At 46.0% G+C, this 18,943-nt stretch overlaps 1 protein-coding gene across 1 annotated transcript in view; it reads right to left on the minus strand.

Moving 5' to 3' along the window:
* Window positions 1-630: 630 nt before the first annotated feature.
* LOC116989182 (sodium-dependent serotonin transporter-like) overlaps window positions 631-18,943 on the minus strand; it is a 57,713-nt gene continuing 39,400 nt past the window's right edge. Inside the window, exons 8-13 of the mRNA XM_033046407.1 lie at window positions 18,221-18,333; window positions 13,812-13,943; window positions 6,109-6,208; window positions 4,340-4,440; window positions 1,494-1,661; window positions 631-708 (exon numbers count right to left, since the gene is read on the minus strand). Coding sequence (XP_032902298.1) covers window positions 631-708; window positions 1,494-1,661; window positions 4,340-4,440; window positions 6,109-6,208; window positions 13,812-13,943; window positions 18,221-18,333 — 692 coding nt within the window. The remainder of the gene's footprint in view (window positions 709-1,493; window positions 1,662-4,339; window positions 4,441-6,108; window positions 6,209-13,811; window positions 13,944-18,220; window positions 18,334-18,943) is intronic.

An 18,943-nucleotide genomic window follows, 5' to 3' on the forward strand; every position in this document is an offset into this window, starting at 1 on the left:
TTGTCCACCTATAAATATAAATTATTTTAGTTTTTTAGATACAGCGAGGAAACAGGTCCTTCGGCCCACCGAGTCCATGCTGACCAGTGATCACCCCGTACACTAACACTATCCTACATACACGAGGGACAATTTACAATTTTACCAAAGCCAATTAACCTACAGACTTGTACGTCTTTGGAGTATGGGAGTAAACCGAAGATCCCGGAGGTCACGGGGAGAACGTACAAACGCCTTACCCGCCGTCATGTTCGAACCCAGGTTTCTGGCGCTGTGAGGCAGCAACTCTACTGCTGCGCCAACGTGCCGCCCAATTTCCTCAATTAAAATACACATTATAGAACAAAGCAACAGTCACATGGTATTTGTTATCAAGGTGTACGACAACACCCTGTGGGCAGTAAATAGAAATTGGAATGTCTAACTCTTATTTCAACATAAAAAATGTCCCAGTCCAACTAAAAGACAATTTAAACATATTTTGAGGAAAATACTAATATCTCTAAAGTTACAGTTAGAGGCGCTCTCTGGAGACGTGCTGTTACTCTGGGTTTGGTACTTTGACCTTGTAATACCTCTTGCTGATAGGAACAGTTAGTCCAAGAAGTAAAGCACACCAATAATTGTTGATCAAGCAGCATTCCAGTAATCCAAATCTATAGTGGATACGATTACATTCTTCTCAGGCGTTATGCTTTTCGAGATCCTCTGTAAAAATAATAAAAAACATGTTATTAGGTGATGTTCGTAAGTCATAAGAGCAGAATTAGGCCATTTGGCCCATCAAGTCTATTCTGTCATTCAATCAAGCCTGATCTATCTTCACCCTCTAAACCCCATTCTCCTGCTTTCTCCCTATAAACCCGACACTCGTACTAATCAAGAATCTGTCAATTTCACCTTAAAACGACTTAATCTCACTTTCGCATCCACTCTGCACATAGGGACAATTTACAGAAGGTTAATTAACCTACAAAAGCCCGCACGTCTTTGGGATGTGGGAGGAAATCGGAGCACATGGAGAAAACCCACGCAGATCACAGGGGGAACGTACAAATTCCATACAGACAGCATCCGTCAGGAACGAACCCAGGACATTATCGCTGTGCGACAGTAGCTCTACCCACTGCGCCACTATGCAAATTAGTTCAATTATTTTCGTTAGTTTAGAGATACAGCACGGAACCTGGCCCTTTGGTCTACTGAGTCCGCGACGACCAGCGATCCCCGCACACTAACACTATCCTACACACACTAGGGACAACTCACAATATTACCAAGCCAATTAACCTACAAACATGTACATATTTAGAGTGTGGGAGGAAACTGAAGATCTGGGAGAAAACCCAGGTGGTGACGGGAACAACATACAAACTCTATACGGAGAGCATCCGTAGTCGGGATCGAACCCGGGACTCTGGTGCTGTGAGGCAGTGACTCTACCCACTGTGCCATCGCATATTAAAATAGTTAGTTAAATGTTTGTCTCCTACCTCTTGAAATGTTCCTGGTGTAATGATGATTTTGTATACCATATAGATTGGAACCCAGATAATTGAGGACAGGCCCAGCAAATTGCCCAACACTTTAGTCCAGCGAGGGTAGTTGTAATTAAAGAGTTTAATTTCCATCGGAGTTGTCAGCAAACTGATAATGATGAACTGTTGGGAAAAATAATAGGACAAGCGTCAATGAAAACAGAGGCACAAACACAAATCTAAACACATGCAACTCTTTGATTAGAAAGGAAAATAAGTAGTGCTGCCAAGAAGTTTAATTTTTCTGATCAATTTTAACTTTGATGTGCCATTAAGCACTGACATCGCAAGCGTTTGACAAAACAACAATGGTTTTGGCAAGAAATACCTGTATGTGCAGATGTGTTAAATGTTCATATTTGCTTTTTTATTGAGAGCTAATAGATCAGAACTAAAAGGGTTTAATACTGTCAGTTTCCTCAATACCGGTCCAAATTATAATTGCAAATTAATTCCACATCCCGAATGATTCTACTGGAAGCGATACGTAGTTACATAACAACTGAGTATAAGTTTAGTTTATTGTCACAGTGAAAAGGCTTTCTTGCGAGCTAACCAGACAGCGGAAAGACTACACCTGATTAATATCGAGCACAGATGGTGCACAGATACAGGATTATGGCAATAAAGTGAATAATATTTAGTGCACGATAAAGTCCAGTAAAGTCCGATCAAAGATAGTCTGAGGGTCTCCAATGAGTTAGATGGGAGGTCAGGACCCTCTCTGGTTGTGGTAGGATGGTTCTGTCGCCTGATAACAGCCGGGAAGAAACTGTCCCTGAATCTGGAGGTGTGTGTTTTCACACCTCTGTACCTCTTGCCTGATGGGAGAGGGGAGAAGAGGGAGTGACCAGGATGAGACTGGTCATTGATCATGCTGCTGGCCTTGCTGAGGCAGCATGAGGTGTAGATGGAGTCAATGGAAGGTTTGATTGGTATTGTTTTGTATTGTACATATTATTCTTTCAATAATTGATTACATTTATTTTTGTTTAAAAAAAACTAGAGCACGGAATGGACTGGTAAAATGGTTCCAAAACATGGTGCCTCTTCCATGTGGGCAATAGTGGACTATTTCTGTACAGTTTCTTAATTGGGATTTGTGTTTAGATATGGCAATACTCTACTGGACTGTTTGTAAGAAAATAATTTCACTGTGTTTGCCCTTTGCATGTGTGACAATAACACACCATTGGAACAATGAAATGTTTACTTGCTGCAGCTTAACAGATCTATGGTTGAACAAATAAATATATAATATTAACTAATACAATGAATTAATTATTAATAAATTGTATCATTAATTAATATTTGCAATACCAGCATTGAAGCAGTTACCACATTCATAACCAGCTACCGCCATTTATTGTCAAACAGCTTTTGCCAAAAGACTTGCCCCTCACATCTGCTTTAAACTTTACCCCGCTCACCTCAAACTATGCCTTCAAGTGTTTGATTTATCCATCCTGGGTAAAAAGGGTTCTGACTGTCTACCTTATCTATGCCACTCATGATTTATATTTACTTCTATCGGGGTCTCTCCTCAACCTCTGGCGTTCCAGAGAAAACAATCCTAATCTGTCCAAAAATAGACACAAAGTCAGACTCAAGAAGGGTCCTGACCCAAAACATCACCCATACTTTTGTCCAGAGATGCTGTCTGATCCGCAGTGTTATTCCAGCACTCTATTGTCTATGTTCGGTTTAAACGCACATCTGCAGTTCATTTCTAGACACCAAGTCTGTCCAACCTCTCCCTGCAGCTAAAACCCTCTAATCCATGCATCATTCTGGTAAATAGACACCAAATACGGGAGTAACTCAGCCAGACAGGCAGCGTCTCTGGAGAGAGGAAAGAATTACGTTTTGGGTTGAGAAACTTCTTCAGACCTGAAACTTCACCTATTCCTTCTCTCCAGAGATGCTGCCTGTCCCGCTCAGTTCTCCAGCATTTTGTGTCTATCTTCGGTGTACGAGCATCTGCCATTCTTTCCCACATCATTCTGGCAAACCTCCACTGCACCCTCTCCAAAGCCTCCATCAATAGAATGCATAATAAGGAACTACAGATGCTGGTTTACACCAAAGATAGACACAAAATGCTGGAGTAACTCAGCGGGACAGGCAGCATCTCTGGAGAGAAGGGATGGGTGACGATCTTCAGTCTGAAGCAGGGTCTCAACCTGAAATGTCACACATTCCTTCTATTGATTTCTCTAACTCAGGTAGCCCTGGCATTCCCTCTCTCTCCATTCCTCCCCCAACCAAGTCACACCAGCTTCCTATTTTCACCCAACAAATAGCTAACAATGTGTAGGAAGGAACTACAGATGTTGGTAGACACAAACCGAAGAGACACAAAATGCTGAAGTAAAAAAGGACAGCATCTGTGGAGAGATGGAATGGGTGACGTTTAGGATCAAGACGTCTCCTTTATGGCCAGTTTCCTTTATCATCGTTACTTTTTTGCATCTCTTTCATTCATTGTTCTACATCTCCCTTTCTACACCATCTTCTATATCTCTCGTTTCCCTTTCCCATGACTTTCAGTCTGAAGAAGGGTCTCGACCCTAAACGTCACCCATTCCTTCTCTCCACGGATGCTGCCAGTCTTGGTGAGTTATTCCAGCTTTTTGTGTCTATCTTCGGGGTAATGACCATGTCTTGCAGATACCATTTCTTCAGACAGATCTCTATTGCAAGGCATTAACTCAGGAGATGCCCCCCCCCCCCCCCCCCCCCCCCCCTCTTGCTCTGACAGAACTTAACAACAGTGGGAAGAATGGAACAAGTAATCTTACCAGAAGAAAAATTGGACTAATAATGGCCCAGCATGTCTGCCAGAACTTCCCAGGAATGAACCCAATCATTTCCCAAATATCTGTGCATAATTGTTTCATACCTAAAGCATTGAGACAAAAAGTGATCATGATTCAACCCAGTTCAAAACTTGAGCAAAATACAAAGTGTAGGGGCAGCGAATTGTGGACGCAGCCCAGACCATCACACAAACCAACTTCCCGTCCATTGACTCCATCTATACCTCATGCTGTTTCGGTAAGACAAGCAGCATAATCAAGGACCAGTCTCAACCCGGCCACTCCATCTTCGCCCCTCTACTATCAGGCAAAAGGTACAGAAGTGTGAAAACGCACAGCTCAAGATTTAGGCACAGTTTCTTCCCAGCTGTTATCAGGCAACTGAACCATGCTACCAGTCCTGGACTAGCCGCTGGGATGAAACTGTCCCTGAATCTAGAGGTGTGTGTTTTCACATTTCTGCACCTCTTGCCTAATGGGAGAGGAGAGAAGAGGGAGTGGCCAGGGGGATGGGGGGCAGAATAGTGGAGAACAGATGCACACCAGGGTGGGGGAACAGGAAATAGAGGGGGGGAAGACGGGAGTGGTCGTTGGAGGATTCAACGTTCGTACCGCAAGGCTGCAAGTTACCCAAGTGGAATATGAGGTTCTGTTCCTCCAGTCTGCGTGTGGCCTCACGCTGTCATTGGAGGAAGCCCACGACAGAAATGTCAGTTAATAAAGTTTCCCCAACCTGAAACACTGATTGTTTTTATTCCTACAGATGTAGCCAGACCTGCCGAGTATTTCCAGCATTCTCTGTTTTTCTTACAGTATGAAGTTTGGATTATACTTGATAGTTTAGACTTTAGAAATACCGTGTGGAAACAGGCCCTTCGGCCCACCGAGTCCACGCCGACCAGCGATCACCACTTTACACTAGCACTATCCTACACACTAGGGACTGCTTACAATTTTTAACAAAGCCAATTAACCTACAAACCCGCACGTCTTTGGAGTGTGGGAGGAAGCCGGAGCACCCGGAGAAAACCTACAATGTCCCAGGGAGAACAGACAAACTCCGTACAGACAGAACCCGTGGTCGAGATCGAACCCGGTCTCTGGCGCTGTGAGGCAGCAACTCTACCGCTGTGCCATTGTGCCGCCAACATTTTTACAAGGCAGCAAATTTCACATTTTTAGTTCCTACGGATAAAAGATGCTGAACATTTCTTTATTGGATCTACAATTGACTATCTAGTGTTATGGAGTCATAGTGATAGTGTGAAAGCAGGCCCTTTGGCCCAACTTGCCCACACCAACCAACATGTCCCATCTACATTAGTCCCACCTGCCATTGTTTGGCACTGTAAACTTGTCCTATCCATGTACCTGTCCAAATGTTTCTTAAACATTGCAATAGTCCATGCCTCAACTTCCTTTTCCAGCAGCTTGTTCCATACATCCACCACCCTTTGTGTAAAAAAGTTACCCCTCAGGTTCCTATTAAATCTTTCCCCCTTCTTTCCACACTCACCTTAAACCTATCGGTATGTCCTCTGGTTCACGATTCCAATACTCTGGGCAACAGTCTCTGTGCATCTACCCGATCTATTCCTCTCAATGATTTTGTACATCTCTATAAGATCACGGTTCATAGTTTTTATTAACTAGCGCTAATTAATTCCATTGTTAGTGGACATATTTTTTTCCGATCTTTCCCAGTCTCACTACAAGTGTAATCAGCCTTGCACAAGTGCAGAGTAACTTACCGTAAAACCAAGACACAGCAATGGTCTCCAGAAACACCACAACAATAATAGCGGTTCCTGTGGCATATAGTTCAAATAATGTCACCACGTATGCTCCACCCTGAATTGAAACAAGTAAATAAGACTTTGCTGTGAATGGTTTGCAGAGCAGAGGAACAATGGCTCAGGAATTCAGTAACATCAAGAGTTCAGTTTAGTTTATTGTCACGTGTACCGAGATACAGTGAAAAGCTTTTTGTAGCATGCTAACCAGTCAGCGTAGACTATACACGATTACAATTGGGACATTTAATGTGCATTCATTCATTCATTCATTCATTCATTCATTCATAGATACATGGTAAGGGAATAACATACAGTTCAACATAGATCAAGTCCAAGGATCATCAAAGAGGTAGACAGCAGTTCAGCCCTGCTCTCTGGTTGTGGTAAGATTCTCCTCTATCACTTATGATCTTATGACAATTTAAGGGCCGTACCGCCTAATTTAATTCATACATTTTATTTTTAAAACATCAGTAATATTAAAAAATTGACCTGGGTTTGATCATGACTATGGGTGCTGTCTGTACGGAGTTTCTATGTTGTCTCCGTGACCTGCGTGGGTTTTCTCCAAGCTCTTCCGTTTCCTCCCACACTCCAAAGACGTACAGGTATGTAGGTTAATTGGCTTGGTAAATGTAAACATTGTCGCTAGTGGTTATAGGATAGTGTTAATGTGCGGGAATCGCTGGTCGGCGCGGACCCGGTGGACCGAAAGGGCCTGTTTCCGCGCTGTATCTCTAAACTAAACTAAACATCCTTTAATTCTGAGGTTGTGACCTCTAGTCCCACACTCCCATTAATGGAAAAGTCCTCTCCACTCTATCCAAGCCTTCCACTATTCTAGACAATTCTAGCACTTCATTAAACAGCACGCAAACAAAAGCTTTTCCCTGAATCCTGTTGTATGTGACAATAATAAACCAGAATCAATAAAATCCTACTTACAATCGTGCTTTACATTCCAGTCAAGCATGTGTTAAACAGATGTAGCTGCCTGAATATTAAACAAACCCACTAATCAGCCCAGTGAAGGCAATTATACGTTTTTAAGATAAACTCATTGTGACAAATCACTCTCCCTCATCTGTCTGTACTAAGCAAGCAATATAGAAGTGTAAAAAAGACACAATGTGCTGGAGTAACTCAGCGGGTCAAGCAGCATCTCGGGAGAACAAGGATAGGTGACGTTTCACAGAGTGCTGGAGTACAGCGGGTCAGGCAGGAAAAATTACAAAAGATTCTCGAATTAATGGGAAGGAAAGCTCGAGAATGGACATCAGAGTAAGGTCAGGGCCAATTGCGAGCGGTGCGAGGGGGGAAGTGAATACGGAGGTCAAAATGCTGTATATGAATGCGCGAAGTATAAGGAATAAAGTGGACGAGCTTGAGGCTCAGTTAGAAATTGGCAAGTATGCTGTTGTGGGAATTACTGAGAAATGGCTGCAAGAGGGCCAGGGCTGGGAACTGAATATTCAAGGGTATACGTCCTATCGAAAAGACAGACAGGTGGGCAGAGGGGGTGGGGTTGCTCTGTTGGTGAGGAATGAAATTCAGTCCCTTGCAAGGGGTGACATTGAAACAGGAGATGTGGAGTCAGTATGGATAGAACTAAGGAATTGTAAGGGTAAAAAGACTCTAATGGGACTAATCTACAGGCCCCCAAACAGTAGCCTGGACATAGGGCGCAAGTTGAATCAGGAGTTAAAACTGGCATGTAGCAAAGGTAATGCTGTGGTTGTTATGGGAGATTTCAACATGCAGGTAGACTGGGAGAATCAGGTTGGTAATGGACCCCAAGAAAGGGGGCACTTTGTAGAGTGCCTTTGTGATGGACTCTTAGAACAGCTTGTATTGGACCCTACCAGGGAGAAGGCAATTCTGGATTTAGTGTTATGTAATGAACCGGATTTGATAACGGACCTTGAGGTTAATGAGCGATTAGGAGGCAGTGACCATAACATGGTCAGGTTTAATCTACAATTGGAGAGGGAGATGGTTAGATCGGAGGTGTCAGTGTTGCAGTTGAATAAAGGGGACTATGGGGCCATGAGGGAGGAGCTGGCCAAAGTTGACTGGAAAGATACACTAGCAGGGATGACAGTGGAACAAAAATGGCAGTTATTTCTAGGAATAATACAGAAGGTGCAGGATCAGTTCATTCCTAGGGGAAGAAAGATTCCAAGGGGAGAAAGGGACGACCGTGGCTGACAAGAGACGTCAGGGACAGTATAAAAATTAAAGCGAAGAAGTACAACGTAGTGAAGATGAGCGGGAAGCAAGAGGATTGGGTAATGTTTAAAGAACAACAGAAGATAACCAAAAAGACAATACGGGGAGAAAAGATGAGGTGCGAAGGTAAGCTAGCCAAAAATATAAAGCAGGATAGTAAAAGCTTCTTTAGGTATGTGAAGAGGAAAAAATTAGTTAAGACCAAAGTTGGACCCTTGAAGACCGAGAAAAGTGAATGTATTACGGGGAACAAGGAAATGGCAGATGAGTTGAACAGATCCTTTGGATCTGTCTTCACGAAGGAGAACACAAACAATCTTCCTGATATAGTAGTGGCCAGAGGATCTGGGGTGACGGAGGAAATGAAGAAAATCCACATTAGGCAGGAAATGGTGTTGGATAGACTGATGGGACTGAAGGCTGATAAATCCCCAGGGCCTGATGGTCTGCATCCCAGGGTACTTAAGGAAGTGACTCTAGAAATCGTGGATGCATTGGTGATAATTTTCCAATGTTCTATAGACTCAGGATCAGTTCCTGTGGATTGGAGGGTAGCTAATATATCCCACTTTTTAAGAAAGGTGGGAGAGAGAAAACAGGGAATTATATAGCCTGACATCGGTTGTGGGGAAGATGCTGGAGTCAATTATAAAAGATGAGATAGCTGAACATTTGGATAGCAGTAACAGGATCGGTCCGAGTCAGCATGGATTTACGAAGGGGGAATCAAACTTGACTAATCTTCTGGAATTTTTTGAAGATGTAATTAGGAAAATGGACAAGGGAAAGCCAGTGGATGTTGTGTACCTGGACTTTCAGAAAGCATTTGATAAGGTCCCACATAAGAGATTAGCGAGCAAAATTAGGGCACATGGTATTGGGGGTAGAGTGCTGACATGGATAGAGAAGTGGTTGGCAGACAGGAAACAAAGAGTAGGGATTAACAGGTCCCTTTCAGAATGGCAGGCAGTGACTAGTGGGGTACCGCAAGGCTCGTTGCTGGGACTGCAGCTATTTACAATATACATCAATGATTTGGATGAAGGGATTCAAAGTAACATTAGCAAATTTGCAGATGACACTAAGCTGTGTGGCAGTGTGAACTGTGAGGAGGATGCTATGAGAATGTAGGGTGACTTGGACAGGTTGGGGGATTGGGCAGATCAGCCTGTGAAAGTAAGCATGCAGGTACAGCAGGCAGTGAAGAAAGCGAATTGGCCTTTATAACAAGAGGAATCGAATATAGGAGCAAAGAGGTCCTTCTACAGTTGTACAGAGCCCTAGTGAGACCACACCTGGAGTATTGTGTGCAGTTTTCGTCTATTATTTGAGGAAGGACATTCTTGCTATTGAGGGAATGCAGCGTAGGTTTACAAGGTTAATTCCCGGGATGGTGGGACTGTCATATGCTGAGAGAATGGAGCAGCTGGGCTTGTACACTCTGGAGTTTAGAAGGATGAGAGGAAATCTCATTGAAACATATAAGATTGTTAAGGGCTTGGACACGCTAGAGGCAGGAAACATGTTCCCGATGTTGGGGGAGTCCAGAACAAGGGGCCACAGTTTAAGAATAAGGGGTAAGCCATTTAGAACGGAGACAAGGAAACACTTTTTCTCACAGAGTGGGGAGTCTGTGGAATTCTCTGCCTCAGAGGGCAGTGGAGGCAGGTTCTCTGGATGCTTTCAAGAGAGAGCTAGATAGGGCTCTTAAAAATAGCGGAGTCAGGGGATATGGGGAGAAGGCAGGAACGGAACAATGTTTATAAATTCACGATCATAAATTATAGGAGCAGAATTAGACCATTCGACCCATCGAGTCTCCTCCGCCTGTCAATCATGGCTGATCTATTTTCCATCTCAACCCCATTCTCCTGTCTTCTCATAATCCCTGACACCTGTACTGTCAATCTCCGCCTTAAAATTACTGATTGACTTGGCCTCCCCAGCCGTCTATGGCAATGTATTCCACAGATTCACCACCCTGACTAAAGAAATCCCTCTCATCTCTTTTCTAATGGTACGTCCTTTTATTCGGAGGCTATGACCTCTAGTCCTGGACTCTCCAACTAGTGGAAACATCCTCTCCACATCAACTCCATCCAAGCCTTTTACTATTCGTTAAGTTTCAATGAGGATCCCTCTCATACTTCTAAACTACAGAGAATACAGGCCCAGTGCTGTCAAATGCTCATTGTATGTTAACCCCACTCATTCCAGCGATCATTCTTGTAAATCTCCCCTGGACCGTCTCCAGTGCCAGAACATCCTCAAAAGAAATGTGTAGGAAGGAACTGCAGATGCTGGTATAAACAGAAGATAGACACAAATTGCTGGAGTAACTCAGCGGGACAGGCAGCATCTCTGGAGAGAAGGAATGGGTGACGTTTCGGGTCGAGACCCATCTTGGGATGGGATGTGTGTACCAGCACCATTGTGACCACAGAAAAAAACACAGGACATTGTCAGCATGCCTTAAATGTTTTAATTCAATGAGTAAAAAAAAACATGAATGAAAAGATTTTAGTTTGCTTGCAAACAAAGAGTTCTTCAGATTGTTGAAACTAAAACAAAGATATGAAATATTAAACAAACAAGTTCTAAAATTAGGGATATGCCAATTGTCGCCAGAGTATTACTGGAAGCATTCTTGCAAAATGTAAACTCTGATAAGGCAAAGTACAAACTGTGTTTGCTTAATTTATAAACTACTGGCAGTAATTAAGGCATTCAGGGCGCAGTTGCTGCAATATAGCGCCAGAGACCCGGGTTCGATCCTGACTTTGGGTGCTGTCTGTACGGAGTTTGTACTTTCTCCCCGTGACCTGTGTGGGTTTTCTCCAGATGCTCTGGTTTCCTCCCACATTCCAAAGACGTGGAGGTTTGTAGGTTAATTGGCTTTGGTACAATTGTCCCTAGTGAGTGTAGGATAGTGTTAGTGTGCGGGTATGACTGGTGTGCGCGGACTCGGTGGTCCGAAGGGCCTGCTTCCGCGCTGTATCTAAACTATACTAAGTATCATTGCAAAACATAAACAGTAATAAGGCAAAATGCAAACTGTGTTTGCTTAATATATAAATTATTGGCAGTAAAATAAACATATCACAAATTTCAATGGGGAAGGGGGGTGGGGAAGGGAAGCCACCTGCAATTTACCATGTACAGTAGAAAAAATATTGACTGGTTGCATCATGGCCTGGTTCGGTAACTCAAATGCCCAAGAGCAAAGAAGACTGCAAAATGTAGTGGACACTGCCCGGTCCATCACAGGTACTGACCTCCCCACCATCGAAGGGATCAACAGGAGTCGCTGCCTCAAAAAGGCAGCCAGCATCACCAGAGACTCACATCACCCTGGCCACACACTCATTTCACTCCTGCCATCGGGAAGATGGTACAGGAGCCGGAAAACTGTAACTTCAGGACCAGCTTCTTCCCAACAGCCATTTGGCTATAAAACACTACAACCTCAAATAAGCTCTGAACTACAATTGACTATTATTGTTATTATTGTACTATTATTGTTTGTTTTTGTGTGTATACACACGCACATATATATATACACACACACATACACATATATATATATATATACACACACACACACACATATATATATATATAAACGCACACAAAGGTAGCAACAAAATGCTGGAGAAACTCTGGGTGAGCAGCATCTATGGAGAGAAAGAATGGACGACATTTCGGGTCGAGACCCTTCTTCAGGGAGGGGGTGGGACAGATAGAATGTAGGCGGAGACATTAAGACTAGTGGGAAAACTGGGAAGGGGATGGAGGGAGAAAACAAGGGCTATCTGAAGTTAGAGAAGTCAATGTTCATACCGCTGGGGTGTAAACTACCCAAGCGAAATATGGGGTGCTGTTCCTCCAATTTGTACTGGGCCTCACTCTGACAATGGAGGAGGCCCAGGACAGAAAGGTCAGATAGGGAATGGGAGGGGGAGTTGAAGTGCTGAGCCACCGGGAGATCAGATAGGTTAAGATGGACTGAGCGGAGGCGTTGGCGCTCCCCCCGGAGACAGGCACCCCCATCAAGGAAATGAATGGAATTTATGGAGGGGGTGGGGGGTTGCCTGGTGGGGGGGGCGGGGCAGGGGGAGTAACGTAACAAAATGTGGAAAACGTGAAGGGGTCGGGATACTTTCTGAATGCACTGTATATGTATACGTACACACACACACACACACATATATATATGTGTGTTATTACAATACTGGGTACAAAAAGTGTAACATCTATATATAGATGTATTTATTTGTGTTTGTATTTGTGTGTTTTTCTTTGATTCTCATCTCCTCGAAAACACGACGCTCTAACGGTGACATTTTTACATATTCCAATAGAGTTTTACCTCATGATCTCGAAAATCGCCTGATCTGAAAATTTGATTAATTATTTCTTGAGTTTTTTATTACAATTGTTCACAAATCTGAGATCTTTTTTAAAGCTAACGAGTTGATGACGTTACTATGGCTCTGCTCCTCTTAGCCAGCTGGGCATGTTTTTGCACGAGCTGTCAGTTACGTTAACCCCCCCCCCCCCCCCCCCCCACCTCGCTGTCATTTTGTCGCTGGATTGAAGCCGGTGAACACGCAGTACACCCGAGAACCCGAGAGATGCCGAGAGGAGCGGCCGGATGCGCACTCTTTTCCACGCTTGCACATCGGAGTTTCCCGAGTAATGCCGTCCGCAGCGCCCCGCCCCGCCCGCAGCCCCCCAACCAGGGCTCTGGATTGAAGCCGCTGAACACAGAGTAATTTAGTTGGGCTTCCGAGGGCCCGCGTGGTCCCGAGAGCTGCCGAGGCCCGCCGCCCGCTTGCAGTCGGCCCCATCCGCGCCGCCAGCTCGCCGAGTTCAAGTCCGCCCTCTCCCCCACCCTCTTCCCCTCACTCTCCTCCTCTCACCTACCCCCTCCTCTCACCTACCCCCCCCTCTCCTCTCCCCCCCTCCCTCCTCTCCTCTCCCCCCCCCCCCCTCATCCTCCCCCTCTCCCTCTCTCTCTTTCTCTGCCCCTCGAGATAGGGCGGGGATGGGGTAAAAGGAGCCAATGAATAATATTAATATAATATCAAGGGGAGTGGTTAGTGTGTGTGTGTGTGTTTATTGTGTTGTGGTTAGTGTGAGTGTACCGCCGCAGGCCGCTCCCCCGCGCAACCACACGCTGAGGGGACGGGACCCAGCAGGGTCGGGACCCCCTTGGTCTAGTCATACATAAAACTGAAGTTGACAAATAAATTATTTCCACATGATTCAGATTAATCAAAAACTGTCACAGCGGAAGTACATGACAGGGAGAGATAGTTCATGAAGTGTGAGAAAATTTCATTAATGAACAAAATGCTATCTGGAACATATGACAATAAAACACTCTTGACTTGATTTAACAATTAAGATTAGACCTTTACACTTACAAATGTGAGGGTGCTCATCGATCCCAGAGTGCAGATCATGATCAGTACCAGCACAACCCACTCTCGCCGTTTTCTCAGTAAGTGCGGATATTCATCCACTACTGCGGTGATCACACCTTCCAGACCTGCAAACTAAAGATCCAAAACATCATCTTACCAATATAATATGCTGAAAGAATTTCACCGCTATGAATTATAAGTTGAATATCATGTATAGCTGGAGTATGCTGCGGGTCAGACAGCATCTTTAGAGAAAAGGAATAGGTGACGTTTCAGTTCGAGATCCTTCTTCAGGCTGAGAGTCAGGGGAAAGGGAAACGAGAGATATAGACGGTGAGGTAGAGAGATATAGAACAAATGAATGAATGAAAGATATGCAAAAATGAAACAATGATAAAGGAAACAGGCCACTGTCAGCTGTGGGCTAGGTGAGAACAAGTTACAGACAATGAGACTCAACAAGACGACTTTGAAGCTGGTACAACCTGGGTGAGGGATGGAGAGTGAGGGGGAATGCAAGGGTTACTTGAAGTTAGAGAAATCAATATTCATATCACTGGGGTGTAAGCTGCCAAGGAAAATATGAGGTGCTGCTCATCCAATTTGCATTTGGCCTCACTCTGATATTGGACGAGGCCCAGGACATATAGGTCAGTGTGGGAATGGGAGGGGGAGTTAAAGTGTTTAGCAACCGGGAGATCATGTAGGTCCAGGCTGACTGAGTGAAGGTGTTCAGCAAAATGATCTTTCCGCTGGCTGGTCAGCTCGCAACAAAAGCTTTTTACTGTACTTCGGTACCCATGACAACAAACTGAACTGAACTCAACATACCTACAGTGAAGGAAGGAACTGCAGATGCTGGGTTACACCGAAGATAGACACAAAATGCTGGAGTAACTCAGAGGGACAGGCAAGAGTCTTAATCCGACACGTTACCCATTCCTTCTCTCCAGAGATGCTGCCTGTCCCGCTGTTACTCCAGCATTTTGTGTCTATCCCATACCAACTCTCACCATGCTAATAACTTTACATTCACTGTCAATACTGTGAAACAAACTTTTTAATGGGAATGCACAGTGGCGCAGTGGTAGAGTTGCTGCCTCAGAACGCCAGAGACCCAGGTTCGATCCTGACTACAAGCGAGGTTCATGTGGAGTTTGCACGTTCTCCCTGTGACCGCGTGGGTTTCCTCCCACACTCCAAACACATACGGGTTTGTAGATTAATTGGCCCTCTGCAAAATTGACCCCAGGGTGAAGGGAGTGGATAGAAAGTAGGATAACATAAAACTAGTGTGAACAGATGATCAATTGTCAACATGGACTCGATGGTCTGAAGGGCCCATTTCATTAGTCACTAGACCAAGTGCACACCCGCTTCTCTGTTCTCCCACCGCGCGGTGGGGGGGGGGCTGCTGCGGCTTAACACGCACAATAACCACCCCGCACACACACAGGGGGGGAGACGGGGTGGGGAGAGGGGAGAGACCGCTGGGTCCCGCCCCTCAACGTGCGGTTGTGGGGTTGGGCCTGCGGCTTCATACGCACACTAACCACCCCGCACACACACAGGGGGATGGAGGGGGAGGAGGGGGTATGGGGAGACGGGATGGGGAGAGGGAGAGGAGGGAGAAGGGGGGGAGAGAGAGAAGGGGGAGAGAGTGGGGGGAGCGGAGGAGGGGGGAAGAGAGTAGATGGGAGAGAGGAGGTGGGGAGAGAGGAGAGGGGGGAGAGAGGAGAGGGGGGAGAGAGGAGGTGGGGAGAGAGGAGAGGGGGGAGAGAGGAGAGGGGGGAGAGAGGAGAGGGGGAGAGAGGAGAGGGGGGGGAGAGCAGGAGAGAGAGGAGAGGGGGGAGAGAGGAGAGGGGGGAGAGGGGAGAGGGGCAGATGAGGGGAGAGAGAGGAGGGGGAATGAGGGGGGGAAGGGAGGGGGGGTAGAAGGGAGGGGAGAGTGGGTTGGAGGCGGGGAGAGGGAGAGATGGGTGGGGGAGGCGAGAGGGGAGGGGGAGGAGAGGAGAGGGGAAGGGGAGAGGAGAGGGGGAGGGGAGAGGTGGAGAGATTGGGGGGAGAGGAGAGTGAGAGAGTGGAGGGGGAGGGGGAAAGAGAGGTGGGGAGAGAGAGGCGGGGGAGAGAGAGAGCGGGAAAGAGAGAAGGGGGAGAGAAAGGAGAGGGGCAGTTGGGGGGAGAGTTGTAGGGGGGAGAGAAGAGGAGGGGGAGGGGTGGAGGGGGGTGGAAAGGAGGGGAGGGTGGAGAGGGGGGGAGGAGAAGGGGGAGAGGGCGAGGAGAATAGGTGGAGGTGGAAGTGTAGTGGAGGGGGTAGAGGGGAGGGGGGTAGAGAGGAGAGGGGTAGAGGGGAGGGGGCAGAGGGGAGGGAGAGAGGAGGGAGGAGAGAGGGCGGTAGAGGTGGGGGGAGAGGGGAGGGAGGGGGAGGTGGAGAGATTGGAGGGGGGGGGAGAGAGGAGGGGGAGAGTGAGAGAGAAGGGGGGAGGGAGGGATGGGGAGAGAGAGTAGAGGGGAGAGGAGGGAGGGGGAGAGAGAGGAGGGGGTGAGTGAGGGGGAGGGAGGAGAGAAGCGGAGGGGAGAGAAGAGGGGGAGTTGGAGGGGAGAGATGGAGGGGAGAGAGAAGAGGAGGGGATGGAGGCGGGAGAGAAGAGGAGGGGATGAAGGAGAGGGGAGGGTGGGGAAGGGGGGAGGATAGGAGGGGTAGAGGTGGAGGGGGGAGGGGGAGTGGAGAGGGAGGGGGTAGATAGAGAGGAGGGGTAGGACAACTTGCTCTATTTGATTTGATTTGATTGTGCACGCCAGGCTGATTGCATTCGTGGGACCACGTGAAGGTTGCAATCTCCCACCCGTCCCATTGTGATGTCATATCATATGTAAATGAGATCCATTGTGATTGGACATCTGTGAGATGGCACTTTAACTCATGCGGCAGTTTGATTTTAAAATGTTTTGATGTTTTTTACTAAAAAAGCGGGGAAATTAAGAACCATATTTTCTAATTTTCAAAAGATGAGGAGGAGGAAAAACTCTCTAGGAATATGTGAAAATTTCTCCGTTATGGCATAGGGTGGCCTTAAACGAATATTTGCGAAAAAGAATCCGTTACCAACCAACGAGAGTTTTAATAGTTACTAGACCAAGTGCAGGCCCGTTGGGTCTGCTCCCCCAACGCAGCCGTTCCCTACCCGTAGCCCCCACGGGAGACGTGGTCCTCCAACTCAAGCAGCTCAGGAATCAGCAGTGCGGGGGGAGAAGGATTTTATTAAAAATGTGTACATAAACACGACGAAATTTAATGAGGAGTGGATACTTGGAATGAAAAGTGAAATCTCTACCGAAATGAAAAAAACCCCGTTGTTTCTGGGTCTGACGTTGGCGTAGCAACTAATCAAAGGCTGGCAGCCACAAGTCAGAAACACACACAGCCAGCCAGCCACAGTTTTAATATTATATAGATAAGATAGGAGCAGAATTAGGCCATTCGGCCCATCAAGTCTACTCTGCCATTCAATCATGGCTGATGTATCTTTCCCTCTTAACCCCATTCTGCTGCCTTCTCCCCATAACCCCTGACACCCATACTGATCAAGAATCTATCTATATCTGCCTTAAAATATCCAGTGATTTGGTCTCCACAACCTTCTGTGGCAATGAATCCCACGGATTCACCATCCTCTGACGAAAGAAAATCCTCCTCATCTCCTTTCCCAAGGTACTTCCTTTTATCCTTAGGCTGTGCCCGCTGGTCCTAGACACTCACACTAGTGGAAACATCCTCTCTACATCCACTCTATCGAGGCCTTTCACTATTCGATTCGTTTCAATGAGGACCCTCCTCATCTTTCTAATCTCCAGCTAGTACAGTGCGGTCAAACGCTCATGATACGTCGGCGCGGACTTGGTGGGCGGAAGTACCTGTTCCCACGCTATATGTCTGCAATCTAAATGGCTAAAATAAAACATCTCTTTCTTATAACTGAGTTGAAGTACCAATTTTAGTTCAGTTTAGTTTATTGTCATTTGTACCAAGGTAGTGAAAAGCTTTTATTGCATGCTAACCAGTCAGCAGAAAGACAATACATGATTACAATCGAGCCATTTACAGTGTATAGAAACATGATAAGGGGATAACTTTTATGGCATGGTTAAGCCAGCAAAGTCCGAGCAAGGATAGTGCGAGGGACACCAATGAGGTAGATAGTAGTTCAGCAGCGCTCTCTAGTTGTGGTAGGATGATTCAGTTGCCAGATAACAGCTGGGAAGAAACTGTACCTGAATCTGGAGGTGTGCGTTTTCACACTTCTGTACGCCATGCCTGATGGGAGAGGGGAGAGGAGGGAGTGACCGGGGTGAGACTGGTTCTTGATTATACTGCTGGCTGAGTGATTATGAGTAATGGCAATGCTTACCGTGGTGTCCAGACCCAGAGTGACGACCATGAGGAAGAAGATGGCAGAGAGGAAGGAGGCTGCGGGCATGTTGGCCAATGCCTCTGCGTAGGTGATGAAGAGAAGACTCGGTCCTACAGGCAATGGAGAAAACAGGATCACATAGTATTCGATAGTAAAGAAGGCAAACTTAATGCTTGCATTTATATCAAGAGGGCTTGCATACAAGAACAGGGATGTTGTGGCGCCACCCGGTGGATAGGCCACTCACTATGCAAACCCTCGGCAGTCGGTGGTAGGGTCATGTTTTATACTTTGGCAATATAATAGTAAGATTAAACGAGAACTTACCAGTTTGAAGTTTGATCTTGATTTTATGAGGAGTTACGATGAGCGATTACGTGAAGAAGGGCCGTCCGTCTGCGTGCGCGTCAATCTTCAAAGCAGCGGTGTTAAATCACAAATAAAAAGAAAACCTGAGAATAGTAACATTGAAGAAACTAGAACTTCCATGTGACCTTGATAGTATGAGGGTGGGAGCGGTGGGCACGTAATTGCTCATCGTAACTCCTCATAAAATCAAGATCAAACTTCAAACTGGTAAGTTCTCGTTTAATCTTACTATTTTACTTCGGAGTCACGTGAGTGACTACGTGAAGATTCCAAAGCTCTGTGATTTTACGCCGGTTACGAATCCAGGCGTCACACACTGAATGGATTGACCATGGATGCGTGTAATCATTA

The sequence above is a fragment of the Amblyraja radiata genome, chromosome 28 (genome assembly GCF_010909765.2).
Source record: "Amblyraja radiata isolate CabotCenter1 chromosome 28, sAmbRad1.1.pri, whole genome shotgun sequence".
In the NCBI taxonomy this organism is placed as follows: domain Eukaryota; kingdom Metazoa; phylum Chordata; class Chondrichthyes; order Rajiformes; family Rajidae; genus Amblyraja; species Amblyraja radiata.